At 33.9% G+C, this 23,370-nt stretch overlaps 2 protein-coding genes across 4 annotated transcripts; one reads left to right on the top strand and one right to left on the bottom strand.

The window, feature by feature from the left end:
• The first annotated feature begins 1,003 nt into the window (after positions 1 to 1,003).
• On the top strand, positions 1,004 to 15,957 carry LOC135686415 (solute carrier family 35 member F6). Of its 2 annotated transcripts, none has more exons than XM_065202643.2 (15): positions 1,004 to 1,162; positions 4,559 to 4,709; positions 5,388 to 5,443; positions 6,050 to 6,111; positions 6,440 to 6,519; positions 6,628 to 6,687; positions 6,965 to 7,040; positions 7,862 to 7,956; positions 8,527 to 8,571; positions 9,467 to 9,581; positions 10,366 to 10,431; positions 11,575 to 11,657; positions 13,129 to 13,171; positions 14,743 to 14,843; positions 15,162 to 15,957. In XM_065202643.2, the coding sequence occupies exons 1-15, from the start codon at positions 1,065 to 1,067 to the stop codon at positions 15,261 to 15,263; spliced, it is 1,233 nt and encodes a 410-aa protein (XP_065058715.1). In that variant the 5' UTR covers positions 1,004 to 1,064; the 3' UTR covers positions 15,264 to 15,957. The 2 variants fall into 2 exon arrangements, with proteins under 2 accessions (XP_065058715.1, XP_088966642.1); XM_089110516.1 differs by having other exon boundaries at positions 6,628 to 6,691; positions 6,969 to 7,040.
• Positions 6,524 to 23,283, bottom strand: LOC135686433 (maleylacetoacetate isomerase). 2 transcript variants are annotated; one of them, XM_065202666.2, is made up of 9 exons: positions 22,805 to 23,283; positions 21,957 to 22,008; positions 21,531 to 21,592; positions 20,920 to 21,000; positions 20,555 to 20,680; positions 18,868 to 18,946; positions 17,970 to 18,022; positions 16,351 to 16,400; positions 6,524 to 16,223 (listed from the first exon to the last, which is right to left on the bottom strand). In XM_065202666.2, exons 1-9 carry the CDS (start codon positions 22,814 to 22,816, stop codon positions 16,100 to 16,102), a joined length of 639 nt encoding a protein of 212 aa, XP_065058738.1. In that variant the 5' UTR covers positions 22,817 to 23,283; the 3' UTR covers positions 6,524 to 16,099. The 2 variants fall into 2 exon arrangements, with proteins under 2 accessions (XP_065058738.1, XP_065058746.1); XM_065202674.2 differs by lacking the exon at positions 21,957 to 22,008 and adding an exon at positions 21,849 to 21,900.
• Between the last annotated feature and the right edge of the window lie 87 nt (positions 23,284 to 23,370).

Below are 23,370 nucleotides of genomic sequence, written 5' to 3'. Positions count from 1 at the left end.
TGTGCTTTCTAAATAAGGTCAACTAGCTACGTTTTCGGTGCAAAAAACAGAAAAGAACCAATTAAATACTAGAACATTATATACGCTAACCAATGATAAAACTACAACTATAAATGTATATAAGTCAGCTAATGCGCCTCATTACCAAAGTGAGGCATTTGCGTCAATACCAAATACCAAATACCAAAACAGTAACTCATACGTGATTAACCTAAGCGCTTAAATCCATAAAATAAATTGCTAGGCATGGCAGGAAATTGGAATTCCCAACTGCCCCTCGAGTTTTTTCCATTCTAAAGTCTCTGCTATCCATACTGTGAAAAATAATTGCAATAAGCGAAAAACTAAGTGCAAAAGCTAAGTGCCAAAGTTGTTGATATTGGATAGAGCTTGTCGCTGAAAAGAATAAGTGCTGGATTCAAGAGCAAGCGCCAAAGCTGCCTGATAAGTGATAATAATATTTTATAGCAAGCTACCTTTTTTGGTTTGCTTTCACAGGGTACAATAAAGTTTCTGCATTATGAGGCCATTGATTCCGAAATTTATTTGCAATTTCGTGCCATTCTTCTCGGAAAATGGGTTAGATACCAGAACGAGAATTGGCGAGGGTTAGCCCAGGGCCACTTTCCCTTCTTCTCAGATAGACGCTCCTCCGCATCTCCACTCCTATCTACTGTTTCCGCTCTCAAATTTATGTGGCTCTTGTACCCAGGGCAATGATCTGTTTTGCAGTAAGGTTCTAAGCCAGAGTCCCTAATTATAAAACAAGGAGACAGTTTTCACCTGGGTTGTAGCATTCACAGTTTGGGGCCATGTATCCTAATCTAAAACTAGCACAATGGGAAAATTTTTTATTTGGGATCGATTTTTTCTCCTTTTTAGCGTATGAAACTGTCCCTTGTTGCAAATTTTGAACTAAACACAGTCGCTAATGAATCACGTGAATTTTTATGAGAGTCACGCGGAAGCACGACAACAACATTTAGCAACAACACAACAACAATTGTTTGTCATGGGTTTGATTTTCAACTTTTCCAAGTAGTGAAACAAAACCGTTATCGACAATGGCAGCCTTGCCATGGTACAAAATATTTCTTGCAGCAGGAATGCTCATCACCGGATCAATCAATACTTTGTCAAAGAAAGCTCAAAACGACTGCTCGTAAGATTGTATTCTATTCACTCTAGCTTTCCTATTTGAAATGCTTGTCATCATCGAAAAAGCACATATAACTCTGGATGCGTAGGTTTATTCAGGAGATCTTAATACTTGATATGAGAGAGTGAACAAATAAATTGCGAAGCAAGCCAAGAACTAGTTGTCCTGCCCAAAGGGGGTCTGGGGGTGTTGTCACACCCCTAAAGGCCATCGGAAAGGGGGAAACGCCCTGAATATGTTGAAATTAAGATTTCAGTGAAACAAAACATTTCACTGCCACATTTTGGAAAAAAAGGGGGATCGGGGTCCGGATCACCCAAATCCCTTCTGCTTGACATTGAAGAAGTCGAAACAGCAGCGCAACAATTCTTTCTAAAATAACTGATTATTTAAAAAAAAATTTATGCAGTTAATCAAGTCACAGTTAGTCAGAAATTAAAGCGAAATTGCTTATAGCACAGCCATCAAGCAAAGGGCACAGCCCAAGCTGCGCTTGTGGCTTGGGGTAATCAAGGTAATCACTGATTACCTACTTTTTCCGGAACTTTGAAAATTATGTTCCAACTTAAACTGAAGTATTTTTGTATTACAGCCACAATGAATATTATCAATTCTTGACTGAACCTGTTGTAAAGCAAAATCCATAAGGGTAAGCTCGTCCAGGGGTTGTTTTAGGGTGTGTTGACATTTCGATCTTCCTTTGGTTTGGCTTTTGTTTCATGGCAGACGATAATTATTTCTTAATCCTCTGACGCATGTTCTTTTTGTTCTATTGCTCAAATGACCCTGAGATCTTAGAGAACCGTGAGGGCCCCAAAGCTGCAAGGTAATGAGATCCTGGTTTGGTTACCTTTTCGCTCTTTCTGTGACATAGGGTCTTATTGTGATGCTGGCTTTTAAACAGAGGGGGCCATGCAGCAACGTAAATATTCTGCAGTTTTGTTACCTTGAGGGCAGTTCTTCATTTTTCATGATTGGTAGAGTTCTCACAAACAATTATTGCTGGGATATTTTCACTACATTCTGAGCAAGAAAATCAGCCAAGCCATGAACAGTTTTTGTAATAAAAAAAGGTGGTTAGCCATGCCCCAGAATAAAATATAAGGGGTGAACTAGTGAGTCTGTCCTGTCTATGTGTTTGTGTTTTATCCGTGGATATGGAGGAAGTAACAATGAAGAAGGAAGGCAATGCTTAATGGCTGGCCTGTCTTGTGATGGGTGGTTTATCAATGGTAAATTTAAAGTTTGATAATTCATTTTAGAAATATTTGCCATATAGGAAAGTTTTTTCCATATTTTGAGATTACCATGCCCTTTTGTGGCTACACAAGAAAGGGCTAGTGGCTGATTTGAGTGGGTCAGTTATTTCAAAATTGTTGACAGGCTCAAAACCCGAGGCATGAACTTCCAGCGGAAGCATGAACTGCCAACCAACAGAAGGATTCTTGACATCTCCTTGAAAGATAAGAAGCCAAATGATTATGTATCAGGAGGGGAACAAGACTTTCAGGCAACAGCAATATGCACTTTTATGTCAATTTGTATGCTTTGGTGTGGTACCTTTCATTAATGATAGTGAGTAGCCTATTAGGCTACTCACTATCATTAATGAAAGGTACCACACCAAAGCATACAAATTGACATAAAAGTCATCCAGGGTAAAGTGTTGGAGGAGAATTTTCCTCCTGTTAGCCTTTGCCTTGTGATTGTATATATAGTAGTGATGCTCATTATTTGAATTTCAAACAAAGCAGTATGTCAGTGCCTATGTCCAAAGAGCACGAAAAATAAACTTTTTAAACCTTTTGTATCTCCTAAAGCACACATAACACCATCATCAAACTTTGCAGTCTGTTTAAGCATAATGTCAACTTGATTCATACCAAATTTTACCATGATATGTTTGGGACCATTTTGGCTATTTACATTTAAAGAATGCTATGTTTGCGAAAAAATTATGACCAACTATTTCAATTTAAATTACCTGTAGAATGGAAATTATGAAGCTTAGAAAATTTTGCATGTGATATTTGAAATCTCCATACCAAATTACATGAGATTGCATAATTTCAACAGCATCTTGAGTAAAGTACTTGATACCAGACCATTACTCTACTCCAATTTCTTGTAAAAAATGGGTGGTGGCTTTCTTTGCATAAGGGTATGGGGATTAATATATAACATCTGATAACTTGGAAATGATACAAGATGCTGAGCTGAAATTTTCTGTGTATTTTTTTGTTACAAAAGGGACTACCTGAGCAAAGTTTTGAACCATCCTGAGCACATGGGTGTCACAGTAGTGAAGGCTGTGATAATTTGACAATGACGTATTTGTAAAGACATGAGACAGACAAAGCTTGCTTGGCAAGGTCCTCACAAATCTTTGAATTTAGATTACTGTGTACAGAACAAGGAGCATTCCAGGTAGCAAATCCCAAAATCTTTTGCATGGAGTTATGTTTTGTTGTTGTGGCATTGCCAAGAGAAAAGGATCTACATACACAACATTTAAATGAAATGAAGTGTAAATCTATTGCACTGTTTTCCTAATCTTACCGACATCAAAGCTGCTTCTGAAATTATCATTTTCTTTACCTAGAAATTACAAGGGGGCAAAATTAGATTGACATAGTGTCTAACCTTTGTACACACGTGACCTAACCATGGCCTATTCTTCCTCTCATTCTTCTTCTTATGTTTTGATCTGCATCCAGATTTTAAATCCTGCCTACCTTTGGTCATTATCTGATGTTTATGGTCTGAGGAGTGCTGTATGAAAGTACTTTAATATACTATGTTTCAACTTTTCTGTGTTTTCCTCATGGTTAGGGTTATCAATTAATTTTGTATGGGCAGGTAGCTGACCAGAGAATTTACAATGACAAGTAGGTGAGATGTTCCAAAGAGGGGCAGGTGTTGTTTTTTGGCATAAAAAAACATGGTCTCAAAAGGCTAAAGCTCAAATTGTTTTGTATAAAAGCTAATATGTGATTCTAATAAAATATAACATTATTCTGTGTTCTGACCTCTTTCTTTATCATCATCAGGTACCATCTTATATCAGAAGATTGAAGATGGTACCTGAAGGTGGTACATGAAGATGAAGGTGGCTACTAAATAACTATCCCAAAATCTGAGTTTTGGTTTGTTGTCATGGTCATAGATAAAACTTTTTCTTCATAAAGATTTCATCTTAATAAAATCCTGTTGATTCAAAATGTTACACATCTGCCCTTTATTGTTTTTTAGTAATTGTAGTCATTGGGTCTTTTGGTTTCCTTGTTAGGTGTCTCAAGTAGGTAAATGAATTGTGTAATAACTAACAATTTGACATTAACAAGTGGCTACTGCAATGCCCACAATGCAATACAACTTATTCTTTGCTTTTTTCCGTAGGGCAAAAGGCTTGAAGGATATGAGTGGCAATGCTTATCATAGTTTTGACCATCCTTGGTTTCAAACACTGATTATGTTCTGTGGTGAAACACTGTGCCTCATTGGCTTGATTTATCACAGGAGGAAGGTCAGAATGGCTGCACAGGAGGAAGTAAGCTACAGTTTAAGCCAAAAAGTTGATTGAAGTATTTAGCCCTCAAGTTTATATTTGCTCATCTCTCTTCTATTTTCTATTTTATTTACTACATTCTGCAAGTTACATTAATCTGATATACAATAGCTACCTCAGGCCTTTCTCTAAGCAAAATGAAGGTGCTCTATAAAAAGAGCCCCTTAGAAACTTTAGGCACTCTATTTCGCACCAAAAAGCACCATAATAAGAAATAACAAAACATGCAACAAACACCAGGTTAATATAGATATAGAAACATAATAAAACAAAGTCTCAAAATTGTTCAGACTTTTCTAGATATGTAAGTTATCATTACTGTTATGTTCGTTGTACTGTTATGTTATAATTTGGATGGAAATGTGATCGTTGATTTGCACGAGTTATTAAGAAAAATCAGGAAATAATACTTCAACATAAGATTAACGCTTAGCTTGAAAATCAATCAAATCAGCCAGAGAATATGCTTGATGACCTGTTTCCCTGTCCTTGGTGGTTATTAGAGAGTTATTAGATTAAAAATGTATCAAAAACCCAACGTGGAATTACACAAGGGGTAATCTTACACAAATCATAATATTGGGTGCCCTCTAGGCATATCCAAGTTCTTTCTGCCTTTATTGAAAATTCTTGAATAAGAAAATGATTCAATTTGCTTAGATGCTTGTTGATCCACTTGGTGCGCCTCAAACTTCAGAAGTATCTTCAAACCAAAGGTATTGTCATCTCAATTGATTGATGAAACAAAAAGAAAGTTACTAATTTCCTTATATTGATGAGCTGTTTTAAGCACAAAGCCTCCTTTACTGAGTAATTTTTGTTAAGAGGGCTTTTTTATAAGAAACGGCTAATGAAATTCACTAAATTTCGAAATGACTTGTATAATTTTATTAAAGAACTACAGAGAAATGTTTCGGACAATTTACTGTTTTTCCTGAGCAATTAAATCTGTGTGGTTACGTTTGAGCAAGCGTATAAGATTGCATCTAACAAAAAGGCTTGGTAAAGAAACATTAATTTTTTGGCAAAGATTAATACAGAAAGTCTTATATAGCTCCCATCAGTGTCCCCTCTATGCCAGTTTCTTTTTCATTGTTTTTCTCAGTATTAACTTTGCTGTGTAATAAATTGTTGCAGAAAGTCATTTTTCCTAGTCAGTGGTCCATGGACAGCATTTCAGTTTGTGGACAATCTTAAAGTGATGTTTCAATATTTTGATTATTGATTGGCCATTCAAATGAAGAATCGGAGGTGCTGCTGTACTTCCACTGCACCCAATACATATCCTGATATTTTGATTTGGTCCTAATTTTGTACTTTAGGGTCTGCCAGCTGATATTCATGCTCCCAACAGTTTGTGACTTGTTTGGTACTACACTTTCAGGTAAGAAAAGTGCTTGCACCACAACTCTCTGTTGACATTGACAATGAATGATTGACTGAATGATAATAAATCATTGTTATTCACCATTGGCATTAGGAGCTAGCTAAAAATGAAGTTGTATTAAATTAAAGTTGTATGTTTTCCAAAATACTTGGGATGCTTTAGAGAATGATATCTATAGAAAAATAGAAAACTTTTGTAGCAATGAAGTTTAAGTAAAACTGTATTTGTTGTTTAATCCTGCTGTCATGAGAATCACATTCTGTCATCAACTGCTGTTTCTTCCATGAATTAGCAAATAGTATTAGTTTAAATCTTTTTATTGTAGGCATTGGTCTGCTCTATGTTGATGCTTCAATTTGGCAGATGCTAAGAGGATCAATTATTGTTTTTACAGGGGTTTTCTCAGTAAGTAATCTGTTTGTCGTCTTTTGTATTGTTCATTTTGAGAAGCAGCACAAAATTGCATAAATATCAAGGTAAAAAATCCATATTAATTCTAACAATTACTTGCAGAAAATATTTCTGAAGAGAGATTTGAAAGCTACTCATTGGATTGGAATGGGAACTGCCATGGTAGGTTTGCTTATTTCAAGTTTTTTTTGAATTGGTATGTCAAAACATATTACATTGCTGTTCATTGATATCTTGATGCTGGTGGATGGTAAATTTCAAGTTTACCAAACTTTGCAAAAAGTTTTGTAAATGCATCAATATTTTTCACTGTAAATGTGGTATCATTTTATTGATGTTGACTTTTTCTGATTTCTGATCATCCAATTTAAATGGCTAAATTTTTAATCTATAATATTTAATGCAAAGCCCTATCTATTTTTTTCTTTTTGCCCAAAAGCTAGGCCTTCTTCTTGTTGGCCTTTCAACAATTTTACGGCAAAATCATACAGTATCTCAGTGGCATACAATTTTAGGTAAGTCTAAAGTCTACCAATAAAGAATATTTCATATGCATTTGATAATTTCTTTATCATATATTTTTATAACATTTACATTAACCAGCCCTTGAAATTCATGCCTATCATTTTGCATCAATTACCTTAAAGCAAAGCTACCTAATCTTTACCCTTGTCTCTAGATGCCATGCCTAGCAGGGATGTAGGTTGTCATTTTCTGCAACCTTTTGCAGCTTATAACATTGTATTGTTGTAAATGAGTTAAAGAAAAGTTTAAAAGCACGTTTTCAGTATTGAATCTGGATGGAATTATCTTATAACATGATTAATCAAACACATTTAGAAGAATTTGCTGATAGTGCTGATAGATTTCTGTCATTAGTGTGAAATGTATCAATTTCATGATTATTATGATGACTCTGGTCTTAGCCTTTGCTGCATCTGGTCCCGTATGCAAACATACATAAGCCTTAGGGATGTTAAATAAATTTATATTTAAGCAATGTTTTAGCTATTCTTTGATACCCTTTGTCCACTTTCCGATTTTTCAGCCACTGCATGACAAGCTTGTTTGATTTTATTCTCTTTCATTTAAAGTAATTAGCTTGAGAAGTTACTATTTTGCTAGAAACTAGTTGTAAACTATGCAACTTTAGCATGAAAATAATCATTTTTTATTAGTTTTTGGAAAGATAAAATAATGGAAAGTGAGTTGCAAGACCTTTCTTTGTGTGTTGAGATATTTATCATAATGATTTGATGGCTGACAGGTTCTGCCTTGCGAAGGTTGCACCTTTTTTACAAGTCAGCTAAAAGGCTTATTTAATCAATTTCTATAGGAGTTATTCTGATAGTTAGCAGTCAGATAGTGAGTGCCACCCAGATGGTTATCGAGGAAACCTTTCTAAAGAAACGGAATTTTCATCCATTGCATGTAAGTATAGTCATATTTATGATTTGATTTAGATTGATTGTAATTATTAATCTTATCTAAGTTTTGTAGCAAGCGTTTTAATAGCAAAAGACTTATAACTGCCTCATTGTTCAAATACGTTTCTTCGCCTATTTGCAAAAATTTGCAAGTTGATTTTAGCTCAAATTTTTGTTGCATAAAAAATTCATGAGTTGATTTTAAAATAATCACATAATATCAACGGGATCTTACAGCAAAGATAATTTTGGGTAATTAGTTTACCTTTGATCACAATTTTTTGTCAAGCAAGCACAAATTTCAAATTTGAATTTATCATTATACATCACATAAGTTAAAGTGCCAAACAGAGGCAATATTTAATTATGAATCTTGAAAACGTTTGGTGCAAACTTTGCAGTTTTGGGTCATTTGGGTACTACAAAGAACTAGCTTGTTATTTGATTCTTCTTTTGAAATATTTGTATGTATCTAGTATTCTTCTAAAATGTTCCTATAAAACGTTCCTTTTTGAAACAGTTCAACTATTGAAAACGGATGTTCTTTTCAATAATGTCTTCGTCCTGTTTTTAGGTTGTTGGTATGGAAGGTTTTTATGGCATAATTTTCATGGTGGCTGTAAGTAAAATATTTTAAGATAAGAAAAATAAATGTTCAGTTACACAAGATTGATAAAAGGTAGTGGGAAAAATAATATTAATTGCTTTGAAGTTAAGTAAAGAAGTGCTATCCTGAAATTTTTACTTACGAGCCCCTTTAGATTAGCTAGCACCCTTGAAGTAAAATTTGTTAATAAAAACAATCCTTTAATAACCCCCCCTCCCCACTTAAGCATGGAAATTTTTGCAAGACGAGTACACGATTTTAATATAAAGTAAAACACCTTTTTCACATAAAATAAAACAAAAAATATACGAAGCATTCTCAAAGTTTTTTCATCAATTCGCATATTGTTATTTTCTCAAAGTGAACTCAAAACAATTGGCAAAGCTTTATTCAAGGCTCTTATTTCAGCCCCCATTGAATCGGCTCAAACATAAAAAAAAAACAAATTGATAAACTTCAAGGGCTAATTTGAGAATTTATGATAACGCTATCCAATGATCGATGCAGTTGTGCTTGTGTTTTGGGGCTACAAATGGGGTGTCATGGCTCTACTGACAAGATATCGCAACACAGTCTGTCTGCAAACTACTATCAAGTACATTATGTTGCTCGCTATGGTCCTTATATTGATGTTTCTATAAAAAATTATGCTTTCCAATCTATTGTTAATGACTTAATCTTTCACCCCATCAATGTCTACATGAGCATAAATGATTGTCTAAATATACAGTAAAGTTTTCTAATCTTTTTTTTAAGAATATTTGAAGAACCCTCGTTTTTTTAAACCAAGCGATTTAGAATGTGCTAAATGTGACAGTGTTCAAATAATATCTTTTGATTTACAAGCCAAAGATTTATTCCGTTGATAAGCTTCATTTGCTTATATTTTGTTATTTGTTTGTTTTAGCTTGTCCTGCCAGTTGTTTACTTCATTCCTGGAAATCAACATCATAATAGCTATGAAAACAGCATCGATGCTTTGATCATGATTCGGAATAATCCAAAATTAGCAGTATTTTGTGGTAAAATATTACATTCGTAGAGTTTTTGTAATGCATCTGTAATGCAGAGTTTTTTGTTTAGAAATGAAATGTACCCTTTAGAAATGTACCGTTCAAAAATTTATGCTTCATGTTTAGATGATTTCGTTGATTCTTGTTCATTGTGTGTAAAGTTTAAGTTATACCGAAAAAGTGCACATTTTTTGTATCAATTCGGAAAAATTCAGTTTAATTGCAGTTGTGCATGCGCAAGCAAGATTGTGTTGAGAGATTTAAAAAAGGCTTATGCCACACTTTGACAACACTCCATCTCAATACAAAACACATCCATAAGTCTTTATGTCAACCTTTTCAAAATGAGCGATTGCCTTCTGAGGTACTCGTAGCAGTATTACAAGCATAGCAGTATGGAAAGAGGAAGGATTTAGAAGCATGCAGAGGGATTTTTAGAACTTCATCACGTACTGGCAAACTTACTAAACTGTATCATTGATACACCTTTAAAATGTCTTCGTTTCTTGTAACTATTTGTCCGGTAAACATGATCATTGTTCGGGTGAGAATGATTTTATTGGGATGCCCTGAAATAAAGGGCTGCAAAGCCAGTTAAACAATGAAATGTCAAGGAACTTTGCTTTATAAAAACGAAGGCAGGGTATTTCTTCTCGTTTATGTAGCATTTTGCTGCTAAAGAGTAAATTCCATCTTACGTGTCTCAGTAAAAAGCTATGCATGTTTTTAAGGCATCATCTGTTTCAAAATGTGCTCTATTTTACTGTTATATTTCGTTTTTTGTCTTTTCCAGTGCTTTACCTTGCTTCAATTGCATTCTACAATTTCTTTGGCCTAAGTGTTACAAAATCATTGACAGGTACGTAGCCAATGCCAACTTTTATTTTTAAAATGTTTTGAAAGCCCATATTATGATATTTATCGAAAAAGATTTGAATTATGATTGACCAAGATACTTTTTTCACTTAAATTGTGGTAAAAAGATTTATACTTATTATAACGGTGAGCGACCCAGCACGCGTTTTTAGATATGGGGTGTGCGAGTTTTGTTTAAATTATTTGTCTTTTTTAAAATTAAATCGTTGTTAAAAAGTATTTAGTACCACCATTGCATAACTAAGGTTGCTTCTTCCACGCAAACTGGAGACCTCTAGGTTTGGAAATTTCAAGAGTGAAAATATGACCCTCATTTCTCATTTACGCCTTTTATCCGATACATTTTTAAAATAACGGATCTACTAAGTCGTGCAATGTTTTATTACCAGCATAAACTGATTCTTTCCCTGTCCATTTTAGTTGATTTTTGTTAGTTACTTTGTTTTTTTAATTCTGCTTTAAAATCGTTAATTATGCGATTGTGAGCTTAGGGCCTGTTTAAATGAAAGAGGGATGGCCCTCTTTGCCTAGATCTCACCTCTTGGTATAATCCCTTATGAAAATCGTTTTGGTTTATTCTTCAAATATTTGTTATGGCATATTTAGAGATAAGTTTAAAGTAAATTGCTATATACCTCAGAGGATCGCTTGTAATGTTATTTTTTGGATAGTATCATTGATGTAGATGTCTATACGCTCCTGTAGAAAATTGTACCTTTCCATGGTAAAAAGGCTTGAATCTCATAAAAAGCAAATATTTATTCCAGCTAATGACTACTAAATTTGATAGTTTTAGCTCTGATGGACTTTATCTGGACCCAATCAATTTCGGGTTCCTGGCTTCCTACCCTTAATTCTTTCACTTCCTTATTTCTTTGTTTGCATGATACAGTATCATATTGTCAGACAGAATATAACTCTGTCAATATCAAATATTTTCACTAGGCAGCATTACCACTTGCTATCCCTGGGTTATTCCACTATTGTGAGCCCCCTCCTTCGCCGAAAGCTTTAAATGTAGTGTCTCTGTTGTTTCTATTAGAACAAGGCGTACTGTTGCAGTAGAAAATTATATAACAAGACATATTTATTAAAATTAATTGCGTTTACTGATTCCTTTTAATAGCTGTACACAGAACTTTGTTGGATGCTTGTCGAACTCTTGTTGTATGGGTAGTCAGTTTGTTTATCTACTATGCCATTGACGAGGTGAGTTACAGACACATTTGATCGTTAGATTTTCATTTGACAGTGATATTAAATCTTTTCTTTTCATTTATTCGGATCTTCTCTTTATTCCAGTGTTTTGCATTTTTCAGGTGGCATTTTTAATAAGATAGAACATACCAAAATATCATGCTTGATACATCACTAATCTTAGAGTTGCTTTCTCTCAGTTTTGTTGTGGATGTATGGCAAAGTGTTCCTTTCAAGAAATTGATTTCCGAGCAATATTATTTCATATAAATATATGAATTGGTTTCAGCTGTGTATCATTTTGCTTCAAGCATTAAGTGGTACTTTACCTTTTCTTCAATGTTTGCTGTTTTATTATCAGTATTCCCTTTGCATTTATGTCATTAAAATGATTGGAAATTAAATTCTAATTAAAATGGGATATTTGTTGTTTATAAATGGCTGTTTGATTAAAGTTCGGAAACTATACTGAAGGATTCCAATCTTATTAATATTGAGTCAATCATTCAACAATATCACATGAATGTTAATTGAAATCCTCCAACAGTCAAAATATAAGTTTTAAATTGTAGCCACGGACAATAATAATCAGAATTTATAATAAAACAATACTTTTAACATACATTTTTGCATTTATCCAACCATGCCCATGGGGATGAAGCCTCATTTGCCAAGATAAAACATTAAAGGACAAGTGACACACTTTTTACCCTATCTTTTCTTTTCATTAACTTATATATCATCTTTTAGAAGTAAGTTTTTCCTGGTTTAGAACAAAAAATTCTAATCAGGGGGCGCAGGGGACGCGATTTTGCTTTCTATCACGTGACCCTATGACGTAAATTGTGATTACTCGGAATCTCCCTGTAATTAATAGAGAGTTTACGAAACACGACGTGACAGGTCCAGACGAACTGAATTCGTTTAGAAGCGTGTTGTAAACGTTAATATTGCACTGTATACCAGTAGCAGCAATAACAAATTATCACAATCTACGTCACGGTGTCACGTGATTCATTTCCCGCCATAATTTGAAAAGGGTTTTTAAGTAGGAAAATGAAATCAGAAAGGAAAAATTTTTCAACAACACTCTCATACAACATTTTACTTTAAGTTAAAAGAAAAAAAAATTTGGTGCCAAAAGCGTGTCACTTGTCCTTTAAACCATTTTTATATTATATATTATATTATTATATATTATTTTATATGTATTTTTACTTTAAAAACTCATTTTTATTGTATTGTTCTCCGTTGATTGGTGTTGCTTCTTCTCACAGATTTTGTTCATTGTATGTCACAAATTCTGTCTGGGGATACCTTGAACCCTACAGATATCTCTTTGCAGCATGCCTTTCCTTTTCAAACTAATTATATATATATTCTTAGCTGATTGGACTGCATAGTCGAATCTCCTTTTGTAATTACCATTCTTTTCTTTAAAAATTCAACAAAAACCTTTTCTTTTTTCAACAACAATCTGAAGACATTTGGGGAAGTGTGGAACAAGACCTATGGAATGTTCCAAGGTGAGTTGAGGTTTTTGTGCATAAGATTACAAATCTAATAGACATCTTCTAGATCCCTAAATGGGCTCCGACAAAGGTTGAAAAATGGAGGAGGGGGAGGGGGATTCAAGGGAAAACTTAACACCCATGACAAAAATTTTTTGAAAAAAGCTCTATCTTTTGCAAAAAGTGGTGGGACATGGCCCCCTCCCCCTTTGTTAGAGCTCCTGGAAGGAAATGAAAATAGAAAGTGAAGCGTTTGAGGAAAGTCAAAAGTGAGCGTTTAAGGAAATAGCAAAACCTCCATGCTATTATAAAATGAGGATTTTCGTGGTTATTTGATACCTTCAAGAAAATTCTAGGGAGAGCAGATTTGAGGACCACAAATGATTGATTGGAATGAGACTAAAAACAATTGCAAACGATAAAATTATATTTCCTTTTCTATAATTTCACAATTGACCTTCTTTGTTCAACGGGACTCAGTTCTTTGAAAGCCACTAAATGGATTCAAACAATACAGGTACAAAACAGCAAGTTCTTCTAAGTCTTCCCGGTTACAGAAACTCAATGATAAACTAGATTTTCAATTTAAAAAAAATTAGATTACTTGTCCATCATTAAAGTTGTTACGTTGTTGGGGTGTATCTAAATGTGGAGGATGCAGCACCGAAGATGCACACTGACAGCCCCCAGGATGAACTCTAGATATTTCTGACAGCTACCTATTTCTGGTTGTTAATTCAAGTGGCAAACATCGAGTTTGACAGTAAAAAATTGGGTTTTCCTCAGCTTCTTATAACCTTACTTTATGTTGTGAAAGAGTATTTAATTCATTTTGTATAAAATTACCTATCTTTATAATAATTTCTAGCAACAATTTTTCATGCCATACTGAATTCAAAGATATTTGAAAGATGATTTACTGATTGTCTTGAGTAAAAACTTATAGAGCATCAAAATCAGCCTAGTTTGTTCTTCTCATTGGTGCAAGATAAAATCAACAACATGTAAGGAGAGGTTTTGCATTGAATCATAGGGAAGCTCTAAATGTTGTTTGGGACCACCCCTTCTAATTACGTATCACAACTTTCTTCACAGTTTTTTGATGTACCCACATTCTCTCTCTTGCCCTTAGTTCTCTTATCCAGTTCAAGGATCATAAAAAAGACCAAATTTTTTCAATCAAAGTTTATTCCACGACCTACTGATTGCAATTATTGTAGGGAGTAATGACATCCCCCCATCATCTTGAGTGCTCTAGCCTAATGTAAACAGTTGTCCTGTTTAATGAAAAAGAAGATTGCAGCAATAAGATAGCTATCTGCTGACTGGGAAATGATTGAATCGCCCATTTTATAATTCAGTTTTTAACTTTAAGATAAAGAAGACAAGAAGATAAATAACATTTCTGCCTCATGTTGCCACTACTGACTACAAAAAAAATGTTTTCTAACAAATTGAAGCAGAATTTACTGAAAAAGACAACAAAATTTGGGGGTGTCGCACAACAATCTGTCCCCCTGGTAAATCTGTCCATGTACACAGGTCCTTGATTTAAAGAAATAATAATGCTTCACTTGCATTTACAGTTGATGGATTCATGCTGTTACTAATTGGTACTGCTATGTACAACCAGCTGATAGACCTGTCCTGGATACGCTGTTTTCGTCAATCATCATCATACCCAGTGGTAATTAACTTTTTTGAAGTTTGAAATAATGTATTGACAAAATAAAGCACTTGAATGTCCTGAACAGATTTTTTCACATGCAGGTTATTCACAAAATAATGAAGCTTTGTTCATCCTATTAATATCTTCTATAATGTGACCTTTTGAATCATTGGTATTAATCATGTACCATAGAGAATAGTGTTCCTAAACTAAAACTCATAATTTGGATGCAAAATTTACCGCCTTAACTCTTTTACAAGCTTATGCGAATGTTAATGTAAAAAAGACTAAAGAGGGAATCTATGCTTGCGTGATTATAATCTCACCTTTTTTTAGATTCAAGCACCAGATTATCAGATTGAAAAAGATGAGAGAAGATCTTTACTTTCAACGAAAAGTTACAGCGCTTATGATTCACCCAGTCCTCAAGTTATATGACATATGAAGGAAAATATCTCAAAATTTTTTATTCTATGAGATGTAAATGAATATGCGTAGAAGTATTTCGAACAGTTAATATTGTACAGATGCAAGAGAGAGTTAGTCAAGTTTGATTTATTAGTTGTAATTTCACATTCAAACATAAAAGTTTAGCTGACAATACATTTTATCTCATGAAAAGAGGGAAAAGTCTTCATAAAGACCTTTAGTTAATATTTATCAAACACTTAATTCGTATTGAGATTTTAATATTCTTCAAAAGCAGCACTAACTTTGCTTTGGAACTACAAATTGTAGTCTGCTAGTATAATTTTCCTGGCTGTGCACACTACTCAGTGGCGGACACTTGGTCAAATATTGGGGGGGCAAGCCTATTGTTTTAATAAGATGACGTCACATTCCCCATTGTTTTAGAACAAAAGTCCATTGTTCTCTAAAGTATTGGGGGGCGGTCGCCCCCCCTCGCCCCCCCTCGTGTCCGCCACTGACACTACTGCCTGTGGGTACCTGACATTACTACACAATGATTATAGTATGCAGAAAACGGGAAGCCCAAAAACATCATTTCTTACAAAAGGAGTTTTCTATTGATTCAGTTCAATTTTTTAATTTTATGAAACAGTTTTATTACTGTATTCTTTTTATTTTTGATTGTAAAATGTAAAGCAAAACATTTTTCAAGTTTTCAGAACTGTGAATTTCTTATAGTGTTGTTATCCTAGAGCCGAAATGAGAATGAAACTCTATTTGGTATATCTATAAATATATATTTCTTAATATAAATAGTAAGAAAACCTAAATCCTAGTTTTACAGTTCTTTGAAAAAAGTAATTCTATCTCAGTTCTTCAGGGCAGTCTGGTTGTTGTGATGGGTGTGACACCTGGAATGGCTCCAATTTGGACAACTCATCATTGATTCTTGCAATTGTAGGAAATCTTGACATATCAACTTTAAATCTAAATCCAAGCAGAAATTATAGATCTTATAAAACTGTGAAAAGCTTAGAAATAAAAACCTCAAACATGAGACATTTGAAGAAGAACAATTTGGAGTAAAACAAAAAGAAAATTGCTTTTATCATACCTGTTAGCATTGTACACTTGAGGTACAAGAAAAAGATCTGGAATGGTGACCTATTGAACCAAAGATAACAGGACTGATTGAAATACACAGTACATGTTAAAATATAAATGACTGTAGGATTTAGAAATATGGCAATGATTTATCAGCTGAAAATTACAGAAAAGGTTAACTATTGAAGTGAAAGAGTCACAATTACTGGATATTTCTACACAAAACATAAATTTATATGGTAAAACTTTGGGTGGAGTTATGGATTACTTAAGACTTTTATTGTACATGTCAGCTTTTTATGATTATTACTTTAATGTACACTGGGGTCACATAGGTATGGAAACAGTGCTAAAAATGGTGGCTCACAGAAGTCAAAGACCTAAGCCGACAGGTTTTTAGAATAAAAGTTCAGCACTAAGGGGTTTTTGTAACCAACGTTTTTGTCACAAAATTGTTTGCGTAAATCCAACGACTTTTGAATCAAAATGGATTCGAAAGATTACCCTTCTGTTTTTTGAGTAAAATGTTAGGGAAACGTTTGACACTTTGTGGTCATCTTTAATGAATACTCAGAAAATCTTTCATGGAATTGTTTCGAAGCAATGCTTCAAAGTTTTGCTTACTCCTTCCCCTCAAAACAGCAAACCAATCAATATATTTACTTTTAACCGAAAGTCAAAAGAATGGCGAATGCATTTTCCTGCCATAACCTATCGTTTCCAAGCCCCTTTACCTCATAATTCTGCTTTTCAAATTGGTTGGCTTAAGCCCGTGGTCACTGTGAGCCGCCATTTTGACCTACCGTTTCCATACCTTTGCGGCCCCACAGTATGTTTGCTTTGATATAAATGATAAAATGTTGGCTTTAACTTAGCTCCAAACCCACGTTATCTGGGAAAAGGAATGCAGGGTAAAGAAAAAGCTAAGGTGAACATTTTAAGTCAATTTTTCCGGAGTAAATTTACAAATTTATTGCTTTCCCCAACTTAAGATTTCAATAATGCATCAAAATTCAACTTCAACTAGTTGGGTTAACAAATGGAATTTTAAAACTAACCAACTGTAATTACTACTTAGTGCTTAGTGCAATACAACTTCTTCTTGCAATACAACTAAAAGGTTTTGTTAGGCAAAGAAAAATCAGAGCAACATTTTGCAAATTTCCCCCTAACTTCTTCTTCCCTTATAAGAAAGCTAGATCTCCTTGGAAGCTATGAAAATATTATTCATTAAAACTTCACTATATCCTGATTTAATGGACTTCTAATTCGTCCTTATTGTAATGCTTCAACACTGACTTAAGAAAAGAGAGATGTAGAATTATAATGATATGTTGAATGAAAAGAGTCATTCTTATATATTTTTAAGATGAAAGATTTTTGAAGGAGATTGTTACTGACAGCAAAAAATTATGTTCTGACAATTTGACATTGAAATTAGGTTGTGAGGTAATGCAAGCATTGATCTTTAAAGTTATTTTTCAGCTTCTGTGGCCTAAAGGCTGAATATGTTTGTTTAGTATTGTCCAATAGGCATTGATACTTCAAAATATATCAAGGTCTAAGCCCAAAAATTCCAAGAGACATTTAAAAATTTTAGAAAAAGATTTTAACAAAAGCTTTACAAACCTCATCACCAATGCAATATTTGCCTGCAGTGGATTGCAATGCTTTTTCAAATGCTAAAATGGAAAATTAAATGTGTGAGACAAATAAGTACATAAGTGTGAAACAAAATGAAAGGATTGTAATAGTTACCTTGGCCTCATGTCCCCAGAAATTAAGGTTGAAAGAACTATAGAAAAAGATTCAAAACAAAAAAGTAAAGCAATATTTATGAATGTAGCAAATATGAAACACCGCAATACGTTGAGAGTAAACAACAATAAAAACACGAAAATCAGTAAAGGCTAATATTTCGCCCCGGCCGGGGCAATTATTTCTATTTGTTTCATATTTGCTACATTTTTATCGACTTTTCGCCACAAGGACTCCTTGGAGCCCGTCGAGCAGCCTGCTACAGTGGCCTTTTCTTCATTCACACAATATTTATGAACTTGAGAGTATGGATGTCTTTGAAGAAAACTAAAGATTATAAAAATTTTCTGAATTATCTGTTCATATAATATATTATCTGAATATATAAAAATTGATAATAATTTAAATGCCTTTTTCATATATTGACCTATTTTTGAGTTACAAAACAAGTTTTTGTTAAAATATGAGTGCCCTATCTTTGCATAGAATAAATAGTGATAAAAGAAAGTTGCTGTTTTATACTTTGATAGTAAAATCCTATCCTTAATAACGTTTTTCTTTCTCTCTCAAACCTACATATTGCTGGTAAAATTTTTTGCAGGATCCTACAAAAATCCTAGAGAAATGGGACCCCATTTAAGATCTACCAAAGATCCCACCTTCTCTCTGTGTTTTTTGAAAGCTTAAAAACTGATAGCAATTTTAGCTTAAGGGAATGCTTTATCTTACTTTAAGTAACATAAGGGAATGCTTACAAAAATAAACATACCTTCAAATCCATTATCAATAACATTTTTGCCCCACTCCATTTTTCTATCATCACCAACTGCTTTGAGAACTCGCAAATTCTGAAAAACGCAATTATTTGGAAAGAAAATTAGCAATTGCAAAAGATGTTAGACACCCAGTACTGAGGAGAGGGGGGTCAGGGGGGTCACTGACCCAGGGGCCCTTTGTTATAGGGGCCTATAAAAAATAATTCAATTAAAAAAATTCTAAGTGATAATCCAACCTTTCCATTACCACAAATTGTCATTAGTAGAGACAATAGTGACAAAAGTCTATGAATGAAGTAAGGTAGAAGCAGTTTGATTCTTTGGCTGCCTGAGTGTTAAATATATTTTTGTTAAGAATTTTTCATCTTTGAATGTAACCAAAAAATGTGATTCCAACAGGGCAACATACAGCAATATGTATGTCATAAAGATTTACACTATGACATGCACATCTATTTGCAACAGTGTGTCGGTTGTTATCGAATTTAGTTAACGAATGAAAAATTTTCCATTTAAATTGAAACATTTTCAAAGAAATTTTCATTTTCATCCATGATGGTGTTAAGATTTCAGTTATGCTCAAATTATATCAAACAGCAAACAGAAGTAATAAATAGCCACCAGACAATGGCGTAGATAGGAAAATTTGTAGTAGGGTGAGAAACTTCGATTTTTTGACAAAAATCTAACAAGCATTTATATTTTTCATAAATTTTAACATAACATAACAACTTCGGAACTGGAATAAATAAATCTTTTGATATATTAAGATATTTTTATCTTTATTCAGCTTTAAATTCTTTCCTATCAAAACATAGCAATTAGATAAACCTAGACAACCAAAAATTTCCGACAAGACCAGAGGTTTTCTGACAATATCTCTACAGGGGTTTTTTGCCCCCTCTGACCCCCTCCTATCTATGCCACTGCCACCAAAGCAGTTTAGCAACCATAGCAATTTTAGCAACCAAAACAGCCATCATAGCAACTTTAGCAACCAAAATACCCACGAGAGCAATTTAAGCAATCATTAATTTCAAAAATTCCAGGAGGAGCATTGCCCATACCCCTTAGAAGTGTCTGCTTTAGGCATGTGTTTCTATTTATATTTTCGTCCTGACCCAGGGCCCAAAAATCCTCTCCGCGGCCCTGAGGACACCGCAAAATTATGTGAAAATTCAAAGAGGAAAACTCAGAAAATCTATCCTCAAAAACTATACAGTCATCTGCTGAATATAATTCGGACTAATAACAATGAAATATTTTGTCCTGAGTCTAGAATCAGAAGTTTAAAAATGTCAAGGCATTTTCCATCATACCTCCTCTTATATCAATCTTTGGCAATATTTATCAAGATTTGTGGCATCTTTATTGCTTGCTAGTATCAAATCATAGAAAAATGACTTTGCTTCAAAGCAAAATGAAGATCTTGATGCATACCTAAAGCCAGCATTACTTCAAGGGATGGCATTTTTTGTCAGAAAGGGTGCTCTTCTGCTTAAAAACATTGTAAATTAATGTTCTCATTGTTTTGGTCCTAAAAGAGGGTTGTCACATCTCCATAGGTATGTATAAAACCTACGAACTCCCCTGAGAAATGAAAATTCATATAAAATCTTTCTGGAAATTTTTTAACATTTTGTGTATTGGGCAATCTTGATGACATATATGAAAACAAACCTGGACTGGTTGAATATCTGCTCCAATAATCAAAGCCAATGTCCTTGCTTGACTCCTTTTCAATGCATCTTTTGGTAACAGTGGTGGATTTGGCCTTGTCTCATCTAGGTATTCAATGATGCTCAGCTGCCAAAAATTACAAAACCTTACAGCAATGTTATAAGACTAGTTCTAATGAAGTATATTTTTCTAATATGTATCAAGATGATGAGGTGGACAAAAGATTGAAAACTAAAGTGAAAAATTAACAGGAATGCCATTTCTTTCACAATTTCTTTATTGAAATGTTCTAATGAAATTTATTAATTAATTCTACAGAATTAAAAAGCGATTATAAGCTGAATATAAAAATGATTTAAACATACAGACTGAGTCAACTTCTGGCCATCAATCAAAAGAGTGGGAATAAGGCATTGAGGATTTATTTCTTTGTAGTTATCAGCCAGCTAAAAAGAATAAGAATGTTCCTATATCATTCACAAAGAGAACAAGTTTTAAAAAAAACCAGTTACATAACTTTTTTCTGCAGCCAATTTCTTCACTCTGTCATTTATCATTGATTGGATATATGGTCTTAAAACTTTAAAACAAATCACAGAGCTCAACAAGATACAAGACAGACAGTAACTTACTCTTTCTTTGTATTTGTTTTTCTAATGATAAATTTTATATTATAAACTATAAACCTCAATTAGAAACAATCTAAACAAATGAATAAAATGAATTAATGTTTGGCTTAACAAACAGGTCACTGTACACCAAAAAGTGTTCAATTAACATTGGTCCTCTACATGCTGTAGACAGAATTACAGGTACATCAACTTGAATCAATTGTGGCCCCTGATTTTGAACCTTCAATTAGAACAAATACACTGCACATCCCACTGCTGTTTGTTAAGATTAAAAGGTCATTGTCAATAAAACTAATGATTCAATTATCAGAAAATCAACAGAAATGGAAGGTGTTAGAACATACTTGTTCTCCCTTAACCAAATGAATTGCTTTGTATTCATACTCAATTTCTTTTATTGCCAGTGCTATAAAATAAAAAGTGACAAGGATACTTTGTTGTGGAAAAAATTTGTTAAAATATATTAACAGGCATCTAACTTCACAAAAAAGAGGAAACAAAGATTGTTTAATTACAAACATGCCAAATTTCATTAACTGTAGCTTCATTTTTGTACAATTGTTGCAAAATATACCTATCAAAAATTTCTCTATGATCTTACCACTGAAATAAAGACAATTAGTTTCATAATGGATTATTTTGACCAAAAGGTGAATTCTTACCTATTCTAACTCTACGAGAAGCAGAACTGGCAAAAAAATTAAAGAGAACTGCCTGGAAAAAGAAATGGAAGATAAAGTTGGCTTCAGAAGGAAATTTTTTAGGCATACCAATCCTGACCCTCCATGATGATGAACTTCTGAAGTAAGAGTACAGGGTTGGCTGTTGTAAAGAAGATCAGGAAAACTTGAATTACTATGCTGATTTGAAGCCAAATGTGTTTAAAGTGCAAGGAACCAACCAGTTTGCAGAATATGGCTGATTCTAGCAATATCATGGGTGCACCAAAAGCTTGCACTTAGGTGCAGGTGGGCAAATAACACCCTAAACAACCAGATGTGCCATCACTATAGCGAATGATAGTGAATGATAATTGTCTATAAGTTCCCAAACCCAAATGCTTGAAGTTCTTTGTCAATAGCTGACTCTGCATAAAATTTTGAGTTACACCCCCACTACAACCAATGCTTGGGATTTATGAAACATTTCTGGTTGCCTCTCTACATTTCATTTCGGCCTTGCAAGGAATTTTACATATAAATTACAGATATACACTGAACTGACATAATAAGCTTAGATTCGATTATCGACAGAGAGCCTTGATGGTCACACACACCCACACATAAGACACACCCACCGCAAACATCCCCTAAAAATGTGTTAGTCTTTTTAGCAGCTGCTGAAGAGGGAATAACCTTAATTGCAGAAAGCATGATGTATACAGTTTAATGCAGTACAATGAAGATCTCAATCGAATAGTATGGTTTGATATTTGATAGCAAAAAGTATCGTTGAAAATGAAATTGAAGGGGGATAAGCCTAACCTTTTATAGAAGACGATAGTGTACCACAGATATAATTACAGTTAGAATAGCATAACCCGAAAAATTAGATATTTAAATTATAGCTTGCACGAAACAACTTTTTTAATGAAATACCAATATGGCAATTGTCTTACCTTGGATGACATTTTGCCGTCAAACGTTTGGTTTTCCTAAATGGAGTTTAGGCCTAAAACACTTGAATGGAAGCGAGATTTTCTCTGCCACATGTTCACATAAAACAACTCACCTACCAGATGGTAATGGCCACCAGTACCTAATAACATGGCATGACCTGGGTGAACTATGTTTAGGGGTCAATGGAAATTAAACTAGTGTTTAGAGGCGCAGGACCTCTAGAAATATTTTAGAAATCTTCGGTTTTGACTTGCTCGGAGTGATTCCCAACCAAACAATTTGTCGGTTCAAACAGCCTCAGGTCTCTCGGATCACAAATTGGGAATGGCTTACCATAGTGTCTTGGGGCAACCGCCTTTTAAAAGTAGAAGCAGTTTGAAATTTAAATTAAGGCTTATTTTGTCATTTAAGGGAGTGAACATAAATCGAGAGATGACTTTCTAATACTTTTACAAGAATAATTTTGTGAACAATTTTTCCTTTCCTCCGAGAAAAGTTGGCTGTAAGCCGAAAAATTATCATCGTTTTCACAACAGCCTCGGTATGCTGAAGAAGCAAAGAAATT

The sequence above is a fragment of the Rhopilema esculentum genome, chromosome 10 (genome assembly GCF_057945365.1).
Source record: "Rhopilema esculentum isolate cy_ngs chromosome 10, ASM5794536v1, whole genome shotgun sequence".
In the NCBI taxonomy this organism is placed as follows: Eukaryota; Metazoa; Cnidaria; class Scyphozoa; order Rhizostomeae; family Rhizostomatidae; genus Rhopilema; species Rhopilema esculentum.
This window is presented reverse-complemented; position numbering and strand designations above follow the sequence as displayed.

What these genes read in the sequence shown, in the direction of transcription:
- LOC135686415 (XM_065202643.2), top strand. Translation starts at nt 1,065, where the DNA reads ATGGCAGCCTTGCCATGGTACAAAATATTTCTTGCAGCAGGAATGCTC. An exon ending in GAAGTATCTTCAAACCAAAG is followed by an intron (nt 5,444 to 6,049) that starts GTATTGTCATCT and finishes TTTGTACTTTAG; the next exon opens with GGTCTGCCAGCTGATATTCA. An exon ending in AAAATTAGCAGTATTTTGTG is followed by an intron (nt 9,582 to 10,365) that starts GTAAAATATTAC and finishes TGTCTTTTCCAG; the next exon opens with TGCTTTACCTTGCTTCAATT.
- LOC135686433 (XM_065202666.2), bottom strand. An exon ending in GCCAGAAGTTGACTCAGTCT is followed by an intron (nt 20,681 to 20,919) that starts GTATGTTTAAAT and finishes AATTTTTGGCAG; the next exon opens with CTGAGCATCATTGAATACCT. An exon ending in TATTGATAATGGATTTGAAG is followed by an intron (nt 18,023 to 18,867) that starts GTATGTTTATTT and finishes TTTCCATTTTAG; the next exon opens with CATTTGAAAAAGCATTGCAA.